We start from the raw sequence: 23,921 nt of genomic DNA, 5'->3' as shown, positions 1-23,921 counted from the left end.
AAAGTCCCAAAAAAATTCGTAATTATAATATACGTGGCACCACTGATCCAGTTAACAAGCACGTGTTGAGAAATTTTGACGATATGGCAAGACAAACGATGTCAAAAACATATGTTCCGCGATCGTCATTGCGTTAGCGTCGATTTAGTAAAAAATATTGCATTTATACATTCTTAGAATATCACTAAAAGTGAGTAGCATATAATTTTGTATGTCTTGGGATCTATTGTCCCAGTTTGCATTTTACATGGGACTTATTTGTACCAATATGGTTTTTCCCAGGTGTCGAAGAAAAAGTACACTGTGGAAGAGGTTGCAGATATTTTATATGAAAGCTCTGAAGAGGAAGATTTTAGCCCATCTGAGAGTAGCTACAAACCATCGTCAAACTATGGGAACAGCAAAGCAGATGGAGATAATACTTATGAAGGTGAGAGTGATGCTTTCTATTCCGAATCAGACGAAGAATATGCTGCCGATGACATAAATTCGAGTGTGGATGAGGAAGAAGAATTATGTGAGAATGAGGTGAGTGAAGCACCTGCCATTGCCACCTGGACTAACAGCATAGAAGATGGAGGTTTCGAACCAAATTTCGAATACCATTAGAAAGAGATTCTCAAGTTCTCGTAGATCTTCCCAGAGGGTCTACCAAGTTCCGTTTATTTAGAGAATTTTTTCCAAAAAGTTTGTGTGTTTTTATTGCACAGTGCACACATCAGCAACTAAAAAAACTTAATAAAGAGAAGAAAACTAATAGAGCATTAACCGATGAACATGAAATAATGGTGTTTTTAGGCGTGGCTATGATTATGCACTACAACCATTTGCCATCAGTACATGATTATTGGAGCAAACACGCATCAATGGGAAACGAAATGATAAAGCAAAGTATTTCTCGCGATCGGTTCACTCTACTTTCTTCGAAACTATATTTAAATGATTGTGACAAACCTGATAATGCCTTAAAAGATTACTATATTTCCGAAGTCGTTTGATGTATGAAAGAAAAATTCATGCGAATACGAAGTGATAGTCCTTTTTAATCAATAGATGAATGTATGGGAAAATTCAAAGGTAGGTCCAGTCTAAAGCAGTACATGCCTATGAAACCAATCAAACGCGGTGTTAAAATTTGGTTGCGATGTGATGCAAAAACAGGATATACCTACATACGATTTGAATGTATACACTAGTAAAGATGTCACCACTACTCTTTCTGGAACTCTTGGAGAAAGAGTGGTTTTGAAATTAGCAGGTACTATCCGTGATAATGATGTGGCTGTTGCATTCGATCGATTTTTCACATTAATAACATTGATGAAATCCATTCCATTTCCTGCTATTGGTGAGAAAATATTATATATGAGAAATCGAAAAGAAACACCGGAGTTCGGGTCGCGACTAGAACGTGGGCAAAGCCAGTTCCAAATAAACTGCGATGGTCTACTAGCTACTCGTTGGATGGACTCGAAAGAAGTACTTGTTGTCTCCAACTGTCACAAGCCGAGCATAGGAGAAGTAGATAGGAAGCAAAAGGACGGTAAGAAGAAAAAAGTTGCCTGCCCCTTAGCTATTGTGGACTATAATCGTTTGATGGGGGGCGTAGATCTAGCTGATCAGAAAGCAGCGGTATACGATGTCAACCGGAAATCCCAAAAGTGGTGGAAAAAGGTTTTTTTTTCAAGAATCTGATGCTTTCAACTGTTAATGCTTGGATTGTGCATAACGACCTAAACCGTAAGAAATTAACACTGATACATTTCATAGTCCCATTAGCAGAGTCCCTTATTGCCGAAGGAATAAAGCACAAGGAGTTAAAAACTCGGCGAACTGGTGGAAGACCATCTAAACGCCCACGTACCGAGCTCTTGAATATAGGTGATCATTTACCATTAAAAGGTAGTTCTCGACGCCGTTGCGTACGATGCACTTCCCTGCAAAAAGAAACGAGAACAAATTACGTTTGCTCTGGATGCAACAATGCATTTTGTTTCAAATGTTTTGCCTCGTACCATAAGTAAATAATTTTTCTGTACTAAAACACAAAAATACTAAATTTTTCAAATACATTTTTTAACCTGTCTACTATGTTTGGGTCAATTTGACCCAATTTTCAGTAAAACTCATCGAAATTCGCCTGTTAGTCTAGTCGTAGTGTATTGATTCTTCTTCTATTTGTTAACTGCAGTAAAAGGAATAGATAAATATGAAAATTAATATAACATCTGTTTTTTATGTTGCTGGAGGATGCCATATGTAATTTCATTACACGTAATGTTGGGTCAATTTGACCCACCTAGTATTTTGAAACATTTGCCGTTTATTATTACATCACTCGATCAAAAACGCAGACAAAGAAAGCTAGTTATCGGAGATCGAGTATATTTTGCTCAGCTCTATGTTTATATGTATATTCTCGATAAATTTATAGCCTTTTCGAAAAAGGGGAACTCCCGTTTTATGCACCTGTGCAAAGAGTAAGTGTCGATTGTTTGCTTAGTTAGTAATTTATTTTCGCGCAGTAAGGAGCTTATCAAAGTTTTTATAAAGAAAGTGATTGCTAAATATATATTTTACAATGTCTCAAAGGAAGAGAGTAAGTCAAGTTATTTAATTTACTATGTTTATGTTGCTGTTACACATTTTTATAATTTTATTTTTGAAAATAAACTAAGTATTAAAGAAATACACCAAAGTGATAGCGATGAAGACTTTGTACCTATCGCAGAAAATGAAACGGACGATTCAAATACTTCATCCAGTGAAAGTGAAGTAGATGTCGTTTTTAAAGGTAGCAATGCGACAGAAGAAGTCAATTTGCCAAATATTTTATCGAAAGATAAGAGCATAATATGGCATGATCAGCCACTTCCAATTTCAAGAGGCAAAATTCCTCGAAATCAAATTTTCTGTCAAAGTCCTGGCCCATCAAAGCGTGCTATTTCTATGGTCACAGATATAGGTAAAATCCTCTTTTGATATTTTCTTGCCCTCAGGTATAAAAAACATAGTGGTAGAAATGAGCAACATCAAAGGATTGCAGTTTTTTGGAGACAATTGGAAAATTATAGACCTTATAGAATTGGAAGCATACATAGGATTGCAAATCTTAGCAAGAGTATACAAATCGCACAATCGCATAATTCATTTGTGGGATGAAAATAATGGCAGACCAATTTTTCGGGCCACAATGAGCTTGGAAAGGTTTATGAACATATCAACATGCCTTTGTTTTGACTCCGCTGCAGACAGGGATGAGAGAAGACAGCATGATAAATTAGCACCAATAAGAAACATTTACATGAAAATGTAACAATAGATGAGCAGTTAGTACCTTTTCGTGGTCGTTGCATCTTCAGGCAATACATTCCATCGAAGCCCGCTAAATACGGCTTAAAAATATGGGCTCTATGTGATGCAAAAAGCAAGTATGCCTGGAACATGGAAGTTTATTTAGGACGGGAAAGAAATACGCAACCGGAAAGGAACCAAGGTAATGCATTTATAAATTAGATTTTTGTATGTATCAAACCTATGTACAGTATAGATAAACCGTCTCTATACAAATATTTTTAGGTGAACGTGTTGTTCTAACCCTATCAGAACCCCTTCCCAGAGGTCACACTATTACTTGCGATAACTTTTTTACGACGTACAATATCGCCGTTCAGCTACTTCGCAGGAACATTACTTTAGTCGGTACAGTGACGAAAAATAAGCTTTTTTTGCCACGAGAAATTGTCGACATGAAGAAAAAGAACGTTTTAGAAAGCCAATTTTTATTCACGGATAATGTAACTATTGTATCGTACGTCCCAAAAAAATATAAATTTGTTGTAGCATTGAGCTCCCATCACCATTCTCCACTTGTTGATGAGGGTGACAGAAAAAAACCTGAAATAATACTTCACTATAATGAAACAAAAGCTGGTGTGGATGCGCTTGATCAGCAGGTTGCTAACTATACATGTAAACGTCAGACCAAACGTTGGCCAGTTGCGCTCTTTTCGAATATGTTAGATATTTTGGCATATAACGCATACGTAATATGGACAGAGATAAATCCCTCATGGAACTCCAACAAGCTTTATAAGCGAAGACTTTTTCTTGAAGAGCTGGGAAAGCAAAGGATCGAACCAAATATTGTCCGCAGAGAGAGACTGTCGCGAGGAATCGCTGCTAAGAATATAGTAAAAAATATTCAAGAAAACTCCAAATCTGCAGAAGAAGCGTCTACTTCTAATATTTCTGCCAGAAATGAATCCACCAAAAAACGACAGCGATGTTTCTTCTGTCATCATACAAAAAATTCGAACAAATATTCAGCGGTTTGCAGTACGTACCAAAAATTTGTTTGCAAGGAACGTAGCAGCTTAGTTTGTGAAAATTGCCGTTGAAACATACTTATCTCAACTATTTTCTACAATTAACATACGCTTAACTTGATTCAAATAAAAAAAATATGAATTCTTTCAATAAAATAGTGTTATTAGTGGACATTTTTATAAGTGGGTCAAATTGACCCAAAACACTATATGTGTAATTTTTTCCTAACATAGCAGAAGGGTTAAAACTAAATTCGACGGTTTATTAAATTGTCCTTATTGGGACAATATGTCCAGGATAATGCAAGGAATTAAGGAATTTTTAAGTATGCAGAGCATATTTTTTCTATTATATTTTTCGTCTTTTTTGAGTATGCGTGCAAGAAGTATTCCGGTAGCGAAAATAAAACTCCGGCGGGAAGGGGTTGAGTTAAATAAAAAAATGTGCAGAATATTTTTTTTATAGAAAAGGTGCTAAGTGATGTGTAAAAAACAAAAATAACAGCAGAAAAGGTGCTAAATGACAAAAGCTCTTCTAAAGCAAAGATGCTTTTTAGTACATTTAGGCAACAACCAAGGAAATAAAATTGCATTCAACAAAAATTACAAAATTCAATATTAATTTCTTAAGACAGTTGTTTGTCTCTCCTGTAAAATTTCAAAAAGTGCAGTTGGTACCTTTGCACTCTAAGCTAGCGGTATGAATTCGAAAAAAATCCTGCAAACATGGCAGTTGTGAGGCGTATACGAGAACACTAGATTTAGATACTCCATGTATTCATTTGCTAATATTAGTAGAAGAAATTCCATAGTCACTTCAATTATTCACCACTAACATCTAGGCGTCACTTTAGAAATACTCTTTACTAATATTTTGTCAGATTTTCTTCAGTTATTGACAGAAAAAGTGAAGGAGGGCAAACTTCAAATGCACACAGCAATTTTGGCCTATTTTATAACAAAGCACGCCAGGTTTTAGATGAAATAAAAATGTGGTGCCAATCACAGTTAAAGACTGCTCGCCCTATGGATTTTAAGCCCAAGCAATTTTTGCAACTACTCGAGTTTATTTGCCACTGTTAACAGTGTAAATTACTGATCTATTTGACAGTCAGCACAGGCATTAAATTTACTATGCAAAGCAAACGAGTGTAGGCACAAGTACACGAACTCTCTCATTTTGCGTAGTGAGCTGGACCTTGTCGCGCAGTGAGGTGGCAAAGGAAGGTGGGCGCCCATTCATTCAATCGCTATTGCTGCTGCTTAAAACAGAAGTAGTGGAAAATACTGGCATGGCAGCGCAAAAGCGGCCACCGGTAGTGCATACGTTGAGCTTGTGCGTGTGGATGTATTTGCGTGTGCACAGTTAAGTACACAACGCGATATGCAAAATGGAGCAGCTGCAGGGCGTCACTCATGTCAAAATTGTTAACAAAATCATAATTGGAATTTTGCTTTACGCTGCAACTGCAAATGCAGAAACAGCAACAGACGCACTGTTAGTCCGGCAATATGCAATATGCAATAGCATACGAACTACCAAACTCTCAGGTGGTGCCTCTTTCTCGTAAGTACCTCACACATGCCGCTGTGATATGATATGAGTGTGATAGTTTATTCTTTTTTGTTGTTTGGCTGCTGTTGCTGCTTCTGTTTGTTCGCTACAGCAATTTTCCAGTATTTATGCCCCAATTGGTTTTTTCATTCAATTTAACATTTCACATTAAGCGACTGTTCGAGGAATTATTGTACATTCAAGCGGCCAACAGGATTTGCAATTTTGGCGCAAACGAATTTCTGTACAAAAGACTGAAAATTGCAGCATATCTATCTAGATATGTGAGTGTGTGTGTATGCATACATGCGAATGTGTGTGCATGCATGCGTGTGTGCATGTTTGTTTGTATATTTAATCATTCAGGTGGCTAAGCGTGCATTCGCACAACAACTTTTACGTCTATGCTGGTATTTTCGTATTACTCGTCCATAGGTCAGGTTACCGAACAGACAATTCACGTTACGTATACGACATGGCCTGGCTGGTCGTATCGCTTATGCGTAGCTAAAAATGGTATACCGCTTTATATAAGCATTTAATGCGATTTGTGCTGCACTGAATGCACTTTTATGTTGGGCCTTCTCAATATACGAATTAAATGCTTATGCTTTTCTAAATACATTCGTACGTGTGTACTGTGACTTACCTGAAAAATTCCATTTTATCCTTATACCATTTCACTGAGTTCAATGTGTGTCCACTCATATCATAACTGCATGATAACGTAACATTATCGCGAAAATCAACAATTTCCGGTACGTTGATGTCAGTCACAAAAAGGCAGGAAATGCGGTGGAAATCTGAAAGACAGATAATGATAAAACGAATATTAAGCGAAATAAAATAAAACAATTTCACATGGACAGGCATATTCATATGGATACTGGCAGATGAGTAAAATATAAACAGTAGGCGAAAAAAATATAAGGACAATTAAGATTTTGAAAAAATGTGACTATTTTGCTGTTTTTTTGTGTCGATATAATATTTTTTTTATAACGCCACACACTGGGAAAAGCTGCAATGGAAAACTGTGGACAATCTCTGAACTCACGCAGGAAGCCGCAAGAGTGACCGACTAAAACTAGATGGACAAGAGCCCTCCAAAACGACGTTGATTAATGCGGGAAATCGGTGAAACGCACTAAAATTGCTAGCCAAAAACAGGACCAGGTCGAAATGCTTTATTGAGTACCTAGGCTTCAATGGGAGATAAACGAAATGATTATGGTATTTTTTTTCTTGTAAAAGTGTAACTCAAACAACCATGCAAATTTAAATTAATAGCCTTACATAAAAAATTAAAAAATTGGGCCAATTTTCATCAAAATTTCAAACCTTTTAGTAAAAGAAGACTAGGTGTACAATTTCATGCTTCATCAAATTTCTTACACTAAGGTGTAAGTTTGAAGCTTTCAGAAAATCGCGTTGATTTTTTATATTTTTCCCCTTCACACCACGAAATTTCTTTTGATATGGAAAAAACATGAAGCCACATCAGCAGAAAAAAGTGTCGATAATCAAAAAGAATTCGCGGGTACTTCCAATTTGCTTTTATTATATCGAGTGTTTTTTTTTAAGTGAAATGACAATACAAAATAGAAATATTGTTAGAATTATTTTTTTTTTAATCAGTTAGAAAATTTCCCAGGATTTGTTTTTTTAAATGTGATATCTGGCCTATGACCATCACAGCAACGAGCTTGATGCTATATTTGATCAGTCTAATTTTTTACTACTCTATCCAATAAATCTAAATAATAAATTTACATGAGCGCATCAGCAAAAATGCGACGCAAACGATTGTCACTTGGCTTCAATTCTTGCATAAGCTGTATTTTATGGGCCAAAATTTTCAGCCAGATCGGATTCTTCTCTGTGAGCTTCCCTAACAAATTTTTTTTAACAGTAAATTTCCCCAATTTGGAAACGCTGTTCAGGCTTGATTCTTCGTTAGTTCTAGCATTCATGATGACTTGCCAAACTTTATATATACCTATATATAATTGGCGCGTACACCCTTTTTGGGTGTTTGGCCGAGCTCCTCCTCTTATTTGTGGTGTGCGTATTGTTGTTCCAGAAATGGAGGGTCCTACAGTTTCAAGCGGACTCCGAACGGCAGATATTTTTTATGAGGAGCTTTTTCATGGCAAAAATATCCTCGGAGGTTTGCCGTTGCCTGCCGAGGGGCGACCGCTATTAGAAAAATATTTTTCTTAATTTTGGTGCTTCACCGAGATTCGAACCTACGTTCTCTCTGTGAATTCCGAGTGGTAGTCACGCACCAACCCATTCGACTACGGCGGCCACCTTACTGCACAGAAATGTGAACACAGTTTGCCATTCTCGTCTATCAAACCATAGTTCTCAATGGTTCTCTTGCAGCTAAAAAAGCAACCGATACTAATCAATGTGCCGTGGAATCTATTAAAAACTTTGAATTTTTGATGAAAGTTTGTCGAATTTGTATAGTAGTGGTCGTATTTATTCCAAATAAAAATGAAATATAACAAAATTCGATAATTGCTTATTCTAGCATTAAGAAAAACTATATAATAAAATAATACCAGGTCAGTCCATAAGTTCGTGCGTTTTTTAAAGGTGGTTTTAAAATTAATAAAAACGATGTTTAAAGTATTTATTAATCAATAATATATTTTCCTTCATTATTTGCAATATCTTCCCAACGTTTACGCAAATTTTTAATTCCCTGCTCAAACAATGTGTTGTCCTTGGAGCCAAAATACACTTCGATATCCCTTTTCATAGCTTCTTTTGAGGAGTAGTTCTTCTTACTGACATGGGATTGAAGTCCATGGAAAAGGTGATAATCACAAGGTGCAAAATTCGGAGAGTATGGCGGATGCGGCATTAGCTCCCATCCGAGCCCGTTCAGCTTGCCTTGCGGATGAGGTCTTGCGTTGTCGCGGTGAAACAAAACTTTGCGTCTATTCACTAAAGACGGTCGATTTTTGTTAAGCGCTTCATTCAGGTTTGATAGCTGATGGGAATAATAATCAGCTGTTATCTTCTGGTTTGGTTCCAGAAGTTCGTAATAAACAATACCGGCCATATCCCACCAAATAGACAGGAGAATCTTCTTGGCGTGAAGGCCATCTCTAGGGGTCGTCTCTGGTGTTTCAATTTTATCCAACCATTGTCGTTTGCGAAGAGGACTATTGTAAAGGACCAATTTTTCATCACCAGTAACGATACGGTTCAAGAAACTTTCATTTTCAAGCCGTTGCAGCAGCTGAGAACACACATTCACGCTCTGCTGATGGTTGGCGACGGAAAGTCAATGCGGAACCCATTTTCCCAGCTTTGAAACCTTCTCCAACTGAACCAGGTGCCTGTGAACTGTTCCATGCGATGATTTTAACCTCTGAGCTATCATATCGACTGTCAAATTTGGCTCAGCTTCCACGAGTTCGAGCAAGGGGTCGGAGTTAAAGACTTCAGGACGACCAGCGCGCGGGGCATCCTCTACGTCGCAGTTACCACCCTCAGAATTTTGAAAACCACTTTTGCGCAGTCCTTACACTCACGGTATTCTCTCCGTGATCAGTGTTTATTTCTGCAGCAGCAGTTGTTGCATTTTTACCACTTTTATTAAAATAAAACAAAATATGCCTCTTATACGCGTTCGAAGATTCCATTTTATTTTTTAACAACACGTGCTTCTATCCGCGATTAAAATCACTTGTTGACTGCTCAATATATCAGAGAAAATATAAATAGTTCTGCTATATTCAGCGAATAATTTTTTGTATGCAAAAATCGTACAAAAGTGAAATTATGGGTAAAATGCGCACGAACTTATGGACTGACCTGATAATTAATTAGTAGACATGCCCTTTAATTAAAAACTGAAACACATTGAATATTTGAATTAACACAAAAAAAGCGAATGCACAAGTAAAAAAAAAGAGAAAATTTAAAAAAATGTTAACTCGAATATATCGAAAACGATGGAATTTTGGATATCATAACATACAACCAGCTTATTTAGAAATAATCTATGTAATATTTTATCTCCAGCGGTAAACCTAATCAGCTCATATATTTTTGATTAATCGCAAGCAGTCAGGAGAGACAACATAATGTCTTACTTTTTCTCCATACCTAGAGGAGTTCTTCATGGGTCGATTCTTGGACGCCTACTGTTTTTTTTGTATGTATGTATATTAGCGACCTGCCTAAGCTGCTTAAGCATAGTAAAATGCAGATATACGCTGGTGATGTTCAATTGCACTTGGGCTGCCCTTTTCACTCATTTAACCTTGGCATACATAGCCTACACAGGGACTTAGAGCGCAAAGAGTATTTGACTCAACTCTACGTCGCTAAATTCTTGTATTACTCTTTCCTTTCTTCAAATCTTACCCTTCATGAATTATGTAATTTAATTTTAGGGTAATAAATTTTAGATGTTAAGTTCAAATTGTATCAGTTTTAAATTTTTTGTGCATTATTTTGTAATACCTCTAATGTATAACACTGAAATATAACTTGCGGTTATTGGCAGTAGGTTTGGTCAAGCACAGCTTTCGTCAGAGAGTAGTCGATTTAAAGAATTTTGGTTTTTACACTTCAAAACATGTTTAGTAAAACATTTATGTTATATTTTTGAATAACTTTACAGTTATAAAAAAAGTACAAAGAAATCTCTTTATTGTCCTCTAAAGTGGAGTTATCGATTTATTAAGGAGTCAGGGAAAATTGACGAGAAGTTGACCCAGTATACCGTCCTCCTCAATATATCGATTCGCCCATCCAAACTTCTTCTTGTAAATCTCCACCGCACTGAACACCTATGCCCGAGTGGCCCGAGTGCTTGAGGCTGCACTGACCTGGTCTTACAAACTCCTCAAAATATGCTATATTTTTGTCGTGTATTTTATGGAGGGCTGTTCATACTGCATTCGCATGTATGAGTTTGTAAAATACTAAATATAAATATAAGAAATGTATTTCCCTGCCTGACAAGGTTGCTGTAGTCAAACGTTCGTTACACAAATAAAAGTTGTACGTGAACTTTTTAAGCAAACTACTCGCACGCACATTCTTACTTATGTAGGTATATAGTATGATAAGTACAAAATGCATACGCATAAAAGCCCTATCACGTATGCCTATTGTATTTGCAAAAGTACATCTATGGTAGATATTGCAAAGTTGTGCGAAAGCATATAACCGAAGTAAAATCAATTTGCATTTTTTATATAAAATAAAGTGCATTTCATGTGTTAACATGCGAGCGCACGTGAGCACATTACATACGTATGTGCGTATGTATTCGTGATTGTACTTTAGTGTCGCACACCTGTATTTTTTTAAGTTGACCAGTTTCTTTATTTATGATGTAAATCCTTTAGTGAGTGAAATATTTGTATTTGTCATTGCAGAAGGCATGCAAATATATTTAAAAACTTTTGAGTGGTATTTTGAGTGAACATATTTTTAGTAACCAAGCGTAAACAAAGGTTTTTTGAGGCTTTTTACAGCTTCTTACTCGTATTTAAATTCACACATTGATCGAGAAAAACAAGCCTTGTTGGCGCTTTGCTTTTTTGTTGCAGCCTAGTAAATTGGTATTTAAAGTGGCGTGTTTGAAGGGCTTGGAAGTTTGTAAAACTTTTTTTACTAAAAGTACGGAGATCTAGTAGAGTTGAGGTTTGAAGAGCCTGGGGTAAACGGATTATGTTTTTTCGAACGAAAAAACTCTTTTTCGAATTAATTCAATCTTTATTGTTTTAGGGCCAAAAATGGAAAGCCAGAAAAAAATGTATCTCCCAGCAACAGTTAGAAGACTACGACAGAAGTGACAGTGAGGAGGATCCTTGTGATTCACTGAAAGTGAATCGCGCATTGAGGATTTTTCAGCAATGCCGTAGAGCCTTTGGTCTGAAACCTGCTGTGGTAGTATGGATATACACAGCACTTATCAGACCAATCATCACTTACACTTCTGTGCTCTGGTGGCGACGGAGCATGGTTAAGTCCACAATCCGGGAACTATACAGGCTACAAAGAAGTGTATGTTTATGGCAACTGTTTTCCAAACAGAAGTTTTTGCCATCTTGAAAGTAGCCGAGTGGATAATCGAGAGCGGGAAACAGATTGGAGTTTTTAATGATAGTCAGACTGCACTGAAGGACCTGGAGAACGCGACGCAAACTTCAAAGATTGTTCAAGAATGTAAGAAGAAGCTCAATTCTGTCGCAAGACAAAACAGGCTTGTACTTATATGGGTTCCAGGACACTCCGGTGTTCAAGGAAACGAAATTCCCGACAAATTGGCCAACTGTGGATCAGCGGTGCCTCCTCAAGGGACAGAGCCAATAATCGGAATCAGTTCCGTTTTGTGACAAGCTCGAATAGAAAACTGTCAAACTTTCTACTAACACTTAGAAGGTCGGTATTACAGGACACAACCCATGGGGTCATCATATGACCACCATTAGAATGATTGAGGACCCAATCATTAAAAAGAAACTCGATCTTCATACTAACACAGAAGCCAAAAGAGTAGTTGATAAGTACAATGAAAAATATCCCCAGAGACAAAACAAAAACTAGAAAGTAATAACTGAAGATGAACTGGATGCCTTTCTCAGAGTACTTATAACAGCTGGAGCGCTACATTGTTGAGGAGAAAATGTGAAAGAAATGTGGAGTGCTGACGAATCTAATCGGAGAAATATATGTATTTACTGCATCCTTGCCCCGTGATAGATTAATTGCATTGTCTAGGTATATAAGATTTGATGATAATACTACCACAAAGCTCGAAAAGAGACTGACAAGTTAGCTGTCATAAGGAAAATCTGGGATTCTTTTGTAGACAATTGCCGAAAGTCATTCAATCCTTTTGGCGTGATAACTATTGACGAACAATTGGTGCCATTTCGTGGAAAATGTCCATTTCGACAATACATAAAATCAAAACCTGGAAGATATGGTATAAAAATTTCGCCTGCCGCAGATGTAAAAACGTCATATTTGTACAATCTGAAGGTGTATACGGGAAAACTTCCTGGTGGAAATGTAGAAAAAATCAAGGTGCACGGGCTATTAAAGAACTCGCTGAGCCTTTGTTTGGATCTGACATGGGCTGATACTTTTTTTACAAGTTATGATTTGGCAGAGTTCCTTCTTACAAAAAATATGACGCTCTTAGGTACTGCCAGAAAAAACAAAACGGCCGCATCCAAGAATTGAGATTAATAAAAAAATCGGAAGGAGTATTCTTCGATATTTATGTGCATTCACAAAGACCATATCTTTGGTATCATATATTCCTAAAAAGAACCGGTTGGTACATCTTTTGTCTTCCCAACATGCAGACAATTCTGTTTATAATGAATTTCGTTTCAAGCCAATTATAATTATGCACTATACTCGAACGAAATGAGCAGGAGCAGTGCACAATTGTGAAAAATTTATAAGAGAACCCTCATGTGGCAGATGAACAGAATATTTATGAATATGGTAGACATAGCTGCACTAAATGCTTTTATAATCTTCACGCAGAAGAACCCTGCATGGAAATATGCAAACTCATCACAAAGAACGGTCTTCAATTAAATCTTGGACAAAAATTAGCTGAAACAAACATGGGACAACGTTTGCTAAAAGAAGCTAAAACCGATCCAACCTTACGATGCGCTTTGTCGGCTTGTGGTGTTGCAGCTGAAGTTGAAAAAAATGTAAAAAGTTCATAACAAAGGATGGAATAAAACGTGGTCGTTGCCTTCTATGTCTTAGATATGAAGTTATGTTTTGTGTGGGGGACCTTAGAGACCCCATTCAGTCCTTTATGTTATAAAATAGACTCCGTAGCTGTGAAGAGCCATCGTTTTTTTGTTAGCCACTCATTGTGTTTGGTCGAAAATTCCTTAATTACAATAAAATGGGAAAGCAGAAAGGTTTAACAGATCGCGAAAAAGAACAAAAGATATCTTGACCTCAGAGTGACTTTTAAACCACCAAATTGACTGGTCGAAGTACAAACGTTGGGGATCTTTACGTGAAGCAAGGTATCTCCTCAGGTAAGAACTACAAAAGCAGGACTGCGGTGGCTTTAACACCGAACGAAGCCCGCAAAATCCTTAAGATTGCATCAAATTCCTCCCTTCCATCAGCAAAAATTAAAGAAATGGAAAATTGTGCAGCCAGCAAATCAACCGTTCGAGCGGTTATTCTAAAAGCGCCACATCTGAAGCACACAAAATTACAAAACAAACCCATCCTTGAAAAAATTATGCAAAGGACACCACCTTCATTTTGCAAGGGACCACATAGATGGGAAAAAGTAGTATTTAGTGACGAAAATAAGTTCAACCCAGATGGGCCAATGACTATTTCCATGACTTAAGAAAGGAGGAAAGGTGCTTGAGTCGGCATCACAGATGCCAAGGTGGTGTTATGGTATGGGGAGCCATATCGTATTATGGCGCATTCGAAATGAAAATTCTAGACTACAAAATAGCGGGAAACAACTATAAAACTCTGTTGGAATCATCATTTCCCGAGATTTGTGAAACATTTGGATTTACTAATTGGATCTTTCAACAGAATAATACGCCTGTAAATACTTCAAGTGTGGTCAGAACTTGGATCGTGTTCCACAACGTTGAAACTTTAGCATGGCCACCGTGTTCTCCAGATCTGAGCATTATTGAAAATCGATAAGAATGGCTTGATAATAAAGTTGATAAGAATCTTAATCTGAATCATTAAAATAGCCTGGTTTGAGATTTCATTGGGCTATTAAGCTGGAAAAAATAATTGAAAAAAAAACATAATTTTCTATATTTATTATTTTGCCTTATTTGGTTAGTGCCTCTATTTAAGCATAATAAATATTACAACTGCTGAAGTTTTACTGCTGCGCAACACCATTAGGTAAAATAATATTTTGATGCAAGTTTATTTTCGAACAGTCTTCACTTGAGTTATCGGAAAACCATTTTCTTCCATAAAACGTATTGGCTCTAATCGAATGAGACGGATTGTAGATGACCCTAGAACAACACCAAACACAATAATAAGTTTAACACTTGAACAACAATGGAAGGATAAATATGGTGGAGTAATATTTCTCCAGTAAAGGTTCCATACAGCCGGATTAAGCCGAAATTTCAATCACAATGTTACAGCATTGCAATTAGGTGATGAAAGAGAGTACCAACCTGCACAATACCCAAAACGACATATCCTGACTATCACGTATAAGCTAAAGAATTGCTTGAACACATTCGACCCAACATCTCAAAACTAGACGCGATTCTCACAGGACACTGCCAAGTAAGGGAACACGCGGTGAGTGTTTGGCTGAGCTTTTTCTCCTATTTGAGGCGTGCGACTTGATATTGTTCAACTAATGAAGGGACCCCTACAGTTTTAAGGCGATGCCGAACTACAAATGATTTTTATGAGGAGCTTTTTCAATAATAATACTCGGAGGTTAAGTATACCACACGACAATATTTGTCGCAGTTGTAGAGAATAGGAGAGAACGAAACTCCTGCGCAGTATCTTTGCAATTTTCCAGGCTTATCAGAATTGCGAGCTTTTCGTAATCTACTTCTTTTTCTAGACTTAGCGAATGGGTTATTGGAAATAGCGCTACTGGAAATTCAAGTAGCAACAAATGATTGTAGCATTAAAATGTCGCTAGATACTATTTAAGTATCTCCTAGTCCCGGAAGTCATACGAGTCATTTGCTACAAATATTTTTGAAACTATTTCATAATAGAATTTGCAATGAACTGAAAGAATGGGAAATGTCAGCGAATTCGGTAACTTACAGTAAGTTTTGATGCCCTCTATGGGAGTAAGGACATTATAGCAGTAACTCGCACCCAACGTTTGCTTAAATTACATAGAAAGTACTTCTTGAATAGGCATAATGGATTATTAGAGTAGTTGAAATAATAAAATAGAGCGAACAATTTGCTTCAATCTTTCTCAAAGGGCTTGGCGTTTTTTTTACCCATCTATGGCGAAATACCTTCTACTAATAAAAATTGGGCTTCATAATTTCTATGCCAAGTTGGGTAAGGAGGGAATTTTTGGTCCCACAGTCGGAAAATTCAGCCTGCACAACGAAACATACGGTAATGCACAGAGGCTGATCGACTTTGCTGGGGACCTAGAGGCCTGGTAGTCTGCAGCCCCAGATTCCAGCATAAGAAGATACACCAAGCTACGTGGTTGTCCTCTGATCGAGAAACGATCCGAGCAGCTAACATTGACTTCTCAAAATATGCACACGCCTCTGTGCAACAGTAAACGTACATCTAACTACACAAAGAACGTACGACATCGGGAGTTTACAGTCACCACAGACAGCCAGAAGATTCGCCACTCGACTCTCACTCCTGCTCTTGGAGAGTACTACCCAACATTCCCACAGGCACTAGCAATGGAGCAAAATTTCTTAATCTATACGTGCGGCCGCCGAAGAAGAAATCGGATTTCGGCGAGCCCGAAACAACAATGGTACCGAGATATGTCATGCTGCTGCGGAAGAAAAGAATGCTGCCTATAGAGTCACGCTGGTGACTGACACCAAGAGGTGCTTGGATTATGCAGGCAATACTTCTCAATCCTGCTAAATTGTGACAACTGTGCATGTCACAGATAATGTGAAGATCCCGATAACTCAACCGGTGACAACGGGACTGTCTTTCCTCTACCCGACCATTACGAGTTGAGTATAGCGATCACGCTGCTTAAGAACAAGTAAGCCGCGGGAGCCGACAGACTGCCGGCTGAGCTACTCAAACATGGCGGCGAGGAGCTTAAAACCTGCATACATCAGCTTCTATGCAAACTATGGCATCTTGGTGCTTCCAACTGGTATCGGATAGCACGAGAAAGAATCTACTGTCGCGCTTTGTTAAACTCGATCAAAACCGCTCAAGCAGTTATCGCACCAATCAAAAAACAGTCTCACACTCTAGCCACTTTTAGACTGGCTCCCATTTGTATTCCCAAATACCTGTTTCGAACGCGGTGCTACGAATTTACTCATTCTAGTCAATAAACAACCAACCTGAATAACCTGCCGAATTTAGTTTTCCTGCCATAGCACAACCGCTATCACTATAAGAAATATATCTCGGAATTTTTTTTGCGTAAACTTCCACTATAATAGTAATTTTTAACCAAGCTTACATATGCAGTTGCTAGTAATTTCCAATTTGCACGTCGTAAGCTGGCGTGACCCTGGAAACGTGCTTCAAGTAACAGAATCCCAAAATTTTCAAGAGTGCACACGAAATCAAATATAAAATGCAAATAAAAAGCATTAGAGAAGAAAAAATCAATAACGAAGAAAAACTAGTGAATAAAAAAAAATAAATAAAAAATTCAAACAAAAATATGTTAGTAATGAAATCACATGAACGTGAAACGTGCAGCAGCAGAAATATGAGAAGTCGAAAGATTGAAAGAGATAAGCAGTAGAAATAAATTCTTTGAACATTTCCAAATACCAGAAATTACAATACAGCTGAAAATACGGAAATTGTATCAACACTGACACGCACACATGCATACATATTAATGTAAGCACACACACACACACACGCATTTTACTAAGAACCAACACTACTACACAGGCACATGCAAATGCACGTGAGTGCGACACGTATGTCAGGAAGTGATGAAATGCTTCGAATAAGCAGTAGGGCACTAACAACAAAATGCAGCTGTAAAGCAAAGAACGCACTAACACACTGACAAAGCATGTAAAAGCAATAAATTGCTGTTATTTTAGATAGAATGTAGTGTATTTTGGGTCACCATATTTATATACATTTGCATAGATAAGACTGGCCTGGCCAAATAAGTGCAGAAAAAAACGAGAGTGGCATGAGAGAGAGAGAGAGAGCAGAAGTGATAAGCAACAAGCAAATGAGCACACATACAACACTGGACATATGTGGACGTGCAAGTACAAATACAACACAGCCCAGTAAAAAATCCAGACTCGCTTTAAATGGTACGTATGCTAGAAAATTTGGCTAAGGAATGTATTGCTTAAATTTTATACATTTTATGTTTTACTAGTATTTCACCCAGTTCGGGAGTGAGCTAACGTGAGAAAGCGAAGCATTCCAGGACAGCTGGTTGTGCGCTGGGTTTGGGACCCGCCACTTAAAAAGCCCCCCCAATGAAAACAGCAAGAAAGCCTCGGATGAGAACTTCCAACACGGATGACGACCCCTTCAAACGAAATAAGGAATACGATTTGAGGGTATGCACCTGGAATGTCCGGTCCTTTAATGGGGAAGGTGCCTCTGCCCGGCTGGTTGATGTAAAGGCTGACATCACTGCCATCCAAGAGATGCGATGGACGGGGCAAGGCAAGAAAAGCATAGGACCCTGCGACGTCTACTACAGCTGCCATGTAAAGGAGCGCAAATTCGGTGGCGGATTTGCTGTGGGAGAGAGACTCCGCCGCCAAGTACTGTCGTTCACTCCAGTGGACGAGCGTCTCGCAGTGCTTGGCGACTTCTACGCCAGGATGGGCAAGGAGGGAATTTTGGGTCCCACAGTCGGAAAATTCAGCATGCACAACGAAACATCCGGTAACGGACAGAGGCTGATCGACTTCGCCGGGGCCCGAAACATGGTAGTCTGCAGCCCCAGATTCCAGCATAAGAAGATACACCAAGCAACGTGGCTGTCCCCTGATCGAAAAACGCGAAACCAGATCGATCATGTTGTGATAGATGGAAGGCACGCTTCTAGTGTATTAGATGTACGTACGATCCGAGGACCCAACATCGACTCGGATCACTACCTTGCTGCAGCCAAACTGCGCACACGCCTCTGTGCAGCAAAAAACGTACATCTACCTACGCAAAGAATGTTCGACATCGAAATCACGCCATAAGATTCGCCACTCGACTCTCACTCCTGCTGTCAGAGAGCACTGCCCAACAAACCGGCATGCACTAGCAATGGAGGAACATTTCTCGTTCCCTACGTACCGCCGCCGAAGAAGAAATTGGATTCCGGCGAGGCCGAAAAAACAATTGGTACAACGAGGAATGTCATGCTGCCGCAGAAAGAAAGGATGCCGCCTATAGAGCCACGCTGCGATCGGGCGCAACGCGAGCCATGTGGGATCGCTACAGAGAGCTGAAAAAGGAAGAGAGACGTATTATAAGAAAGAAGAAACGAGAAGCCGAAGTACGTGAGCGCGAAGAATTTGAGATGCTGGCCAATAGGAACAACGCCCGAAAATTATACCAGAAAGTTCGGCGGCTTACAGAAGGTTTTAAGACCGGGGCGTTTTCCTGTAAGAACATAGACGGCGAACTGGTGACTGACGTACAGAGCAATCCACGCATGTCACAGAGAATGTGAAGACCCCGATACCCCGATCGACGACAACGCAATTGACGTTCCGCTACTCTAATCGTTGACGACGGAATTGTCATACCGCTACACGGCCATGCTGAGGTTAGAATAGCGATAACGCGGCTAAAGAACAACAAAGCCGCGGGCGCCGTCGGACTGCTGGCTGAGCTAATCAAACATGGCGACGAGGAGGTGGTAAGGTGCATGGATCAGCTCCTATGCAAAATATGGTCGGATGAAATCATGCCTGCCGATTGGAATTTAAGTGTGCTTTGCCCAATCCATAAGAAGGGCGATCCTGCAATCTGTGCCAATTACCGCGGGATTAGTCTTCTAAATATGGCCTATAAGGTTCTAGCGAGCGTATTGTGTGAAAAGCGGAAGCCCACCGTCAACCAACTGATTGGACCTTATCAGTGTGGCTTTAGACCTGGAAAGTCTGCCATCGATCATATCTTAACAATACGCCAAATCTTGGAAAAGACCCACGAAAGGAGAATCGACACACACCATCTTTTCGTCGACTTCAAAGCTGCGTTCGACAGTACGAAAAGGAGTTATCTGTATGCAGCGATGTCTGAATTGGGTATCCGCACAAAACTAATACGGCTTTGCAGGATGACGTTGCTCAGCAGCGCCGTCAGAATTGGGAAGGACCTCCCCGAGCCGTTTGATACCAAACGAGGTTTCAGACAGGGTGACTCTTTAACCTGATGTTGGAGAGGATCGTACGAGCCGCAGAACTTAATCGCTCAGGCACAATATTTTATAAGAGCGTACAATCGTTGGCGTATGCCGATGATATTGACATCATCGTCCTTAACAACCGCGCTGTTAGTGCTGCCATTTCCAAACTGGATAAAGGGCAAAGCGAATAGATCGAGGACAAAACGAAGTACCTCCAGTCATCAAACAAACAGTCGGCGCACTCGCGTATCGGCACCCACGTCACTGTAGATAGTTATAATTTCGAGGTTGGGAAAGATTTCGTTTATTTAGGAACCAGCACTAACACCGATAACAATATGAGCCTTTAAACCCGACGTAGAATCTCTCTTGCCAACAAGTGCTACCTTGGACTAAGTAGGCAACTGAGCAGTAAAGTTGTCTCTCGGCGAACAAAACTAACACTCTACAAGACTCTCATCATCCCCGTCCTAACGTATGGCGCAGAAGCTTGGACGATGACAACATCCGATGAAGCGACGCTTGGAGTGTTCGAGAGAAAGATTCTGCGCAAGATTTTTGGACCTTTGCACGTTGGCAGCGGCGAATATCGCAGACGATGAAGCGATGAGCTGTATGAGCTTTACGACGACATAGACATAGCGCAGCGAATAAAGATCCAGCGGCTACGTTGGCTGGGTCATGCCATCCGAATGGATACAAACGCTCCGGCTTTGAAAATATTCGATACGGTACGATGGAAAGATCAGGGGGAGAAGGACTTGGCTTCACTTGGTATGTCCAATTGGCGCCGGTTAGCACGAGGACGTGCTTTGTTAAACTCGACCAAAATCGCGTAAGTGGTTATCGCTCCAATTAAGAAGAAGAAGAAGTATTTCACACTACTTACAGTACTGATAATATTGTACGCCTTTTGAAGATGCGAGTCTTCCAAATTTTCACATACTACGTTCACGTAGCTTTGGATGCACCCAGATTACCGCGCACAAATAAATTTTTATATCAGAAACCAAATTAGCTCTTTTACGTGAGCAATAAACTTTCAAAATTAATTTAGCTTGATAAAACTTGATTTTCCAACATTTTAATTTTTACGCTTGTTTGTTTTTGGTATAAGGCCTTTTTTTGAATATTTATAATTTTAACTTTATACAAAAAATAAAAAAATGTCCATAAATTCTGCAAAGGTTTGAATTTCATTTTCCAGAAACAATTTTGGTATGCAGTTTTATAGTTTATCCACCATAACATCAGCTGTGGGAACTTTTCATGGCAGGAGGCTATTGAGCACTTTTTCTGTAAATGTCCAGATTTCGATGCCAGACAGTTAAAGTCGCTGGGTACTTCTTTCTTCGACAGCTTGGGGCAGTGCCTTCAATTTTTTCCATCATATCATCAGTACGCGCTGGCTGTAGATATCTGCCAACTAGGGCGGGTCGATTTAAAAATCGCTGAATGTTCTGTGAAAATTGTATTCTAGGCATCGAAATAAGAAACTTTACCGAAGGAACCATACCTCTAGAACGAATTCTGCTGTCCCCCAATTTGGGTCGAACGAAAAATCCCACTTTGACCCATTTAGAGTGCTCCAATCGAGTCCAAATGTATGACCGACTCCGACTAACTTTGGACGGCCGATCCACCCATGCCAGTGGCACACACCCTGGAACTCCCCTGGGGGGTTCCCCATACAATCATTCAAGTTCGACCCAAATTCAGATTACTTTGTGGACCATTTACAGGTCACTTTGCGTGTAATTCACATTTTAACTCAATAGGGTTATCTAGTCCAAGATCATGCAGGTTTTGCTGGGATGAAGAGGAGTCTATGGATCACTTAATCACCAACTGTGAGGCATTAGACCACAGGAGACACAAAACCCTGGGATCGTACCTACTAGAGGAGGAAGACCTACAATTGCTCCCTCCTAAGGAGCTGGTTCGATTCCTCGGTATACTAAATAATTATAAATAAGTAATTACGGGCGCATGATAGATCAATTTGGTCGCAGCGCATAAAGACTTTAGCCTTACCCTAACACTTATGAAAATTTTGAGTAAAGTAAGAAATTAGTTAAAATTGTAAAATTACATCTCAAAGGGGTATTGAAATTGACATTGAATATTCCTATTCAAGATCCGCTTTGAAATCAAAGCTAAAATCATTTGATGCTTGGGCTAAATATCAAATATAATTAATTTTTAATTTCCTTTCATTTTAGTCTATTCTCGACTCTTTGGACGAAATTTTTTTCGATAGAGATTTTCAAGCGTTTAAGTGCCGTTTTCCACTAATTTTTAATTTCCTTTCATTTTAGCCTATTCCCGACTCCTTTTGACGAAATTAATAAAATTGACCTAATCCGTTAGATTTTTATGTCATAGTTTGAGATTGAGATTAAATATAAATGAAATGATAACCGCCGGAGAAATAATTTTGAGGTCAAAAGGAGCATTAATGGTTTCTCAATTTGATAACTAAGAAAATCTCCATGTAAAGAAAATCCTTTTAAGTTGAGAACTCAGTTTGCTGAGATGCTGCTGAGAATGAACTTTGGAAATTTAAGAAAGAAATTTCATATCAAATTCAGCTCCAGTTGATATCAAACAAAAAGGTTTATTGGGTCTGTTCTTCCCCCTGTATATACATATGAACGTGCTTATACTCAGTTATAAAATTTTATCAATATTTCGTCAAGAATATTTTAGAATTTTCATTACTAATAAGAAATTTTGACATTTTTAACATTTAATTTTTTCCCCCAATTTGTACTTTTTGTTATACAAAATATTTATACATTTTCCTTTTTTTCTATTTGCACTTTCAATTATCCTTCTTTTGCTTTGCTTTGGTTACTTTTGATATAACATTCAAATTGCTGACATATGTTTTAGTTCTGTCATTGCTATTCTGGTTTATTGAATTTACAATTTTTTTGTTTTAAAATTTTTTGCTTTCTTCTGTTAGTGGTTGTCTCCTACATTGATGGAAAATTGAGTTCTTACTACCTGACGCGCAAATGTGTGTGTACTAATGTGTTTCATAGATAGACAAAACGTGGCCTGAGTGAATTTCGTTTGAAATATAAAAATTCAGTGTAAATATTATATTAAATATTTACACGTTTGTGTAATAGATGTGAAATGCCAAATAGAAACTTATGTATGTAGATATGTTAAAAATGTGGCAAATATTTTTGTGTTACTGAAATTACAGTTCTGAAGAAACTCGTCTCACTTGCTGCCTGTAATTCAGTTCCAGGGACATTGTCAATTATTCTTATCAATTTTGGCTTATTTTTAGGCCAAAATTCTGAAAAAGGCAAACAACGTAGCTGCACAGGGAGGACTAATTCTACGGAAGTCACTTAATAAATTAGATTCTCATCAAGCTTGGGAATAGCGGATCGAAACTTACGGCATATGCGAACGACTTGGCTCTTATCAACTCAGGTAGGTGTCTACAAAGGCTGCGTGAAATACTCATAAGGACGCTTCGAGTGATCTAGAAGTGGACGGACCATAACGCCAGGCAAGATGGACTTAGTACTCTTTACAAGAAAGATTCCAAACTGTTCCCTTGCGAGGCTGGTAGGAGTTGAGTGGACACCACAAACATCGACTCGAAGCCTCTAATGACTTATACGCATGCAGAAGAGTGCTCAGTAAGACTTGAGGCTTATCACCTCGATTCACCAATTGGATATACATGGCGGCTATTAGACCTATAAAGCTTTATGGTTCGCTAGTATGGTGAACGGGGTGTGATTAAACGACACTCGTTAAAAGATTAAAGAGTGCGAAATGGATTGCAGGAATATATGCAACCGGCGCTATGAGCACAACTTCAATAGCAGCAATAGAAAGGATTCTCAACTAGCATTAAGTCAAATTAGTAGTAAAAAACTCGGCCAAAAAATATCTGCTCTAAGACTGAAAATGTCAGCATAGTTCTCACATAGGC

General features: G+C 38.7%; 1 protein-coding gene across 1 annotated transcript in view; it reads right to left on the bottom strand.

Annotated features, from left to right (window-relative positions):
- Positions 1-23,921, bottom strand: part of LOC129250559 (uncharacterized) — a 70,403-nt gene that overhangs the window by 23,191 nt on the left and 23,291 nt on the right. Inside the window, exon 2 of the mRNA XM_054890180.1 lies at positions 6,533-6,686. Within this exon, the coding sequence (XP_054746155.1) occupies positions 6,533-6,686 (154 nt within the window). The remainder of the gene's footprint in view (positions 1-6,532; positions 6,687-23,921) is intronic.

This window comes from Anastrepha obliqua, chromosome 1 (genome assembly GCF_027943255.1).
Source record: "Anastrepha obliqua isolate idAnaObli1 chromosome 1, idAnaObli1_1.0, whole genome shotgun sequence".
NCBI lineage: Eukaryota > Metazoa > Arthropoda > Insecta > Diptera > Tephritidae > Anastrepha > Anastrepha obliqua.
Note: the sequence above shows the minus strand (reverse complement) of the source record. Positions and strands in the feature narration are given on the sequence as shown.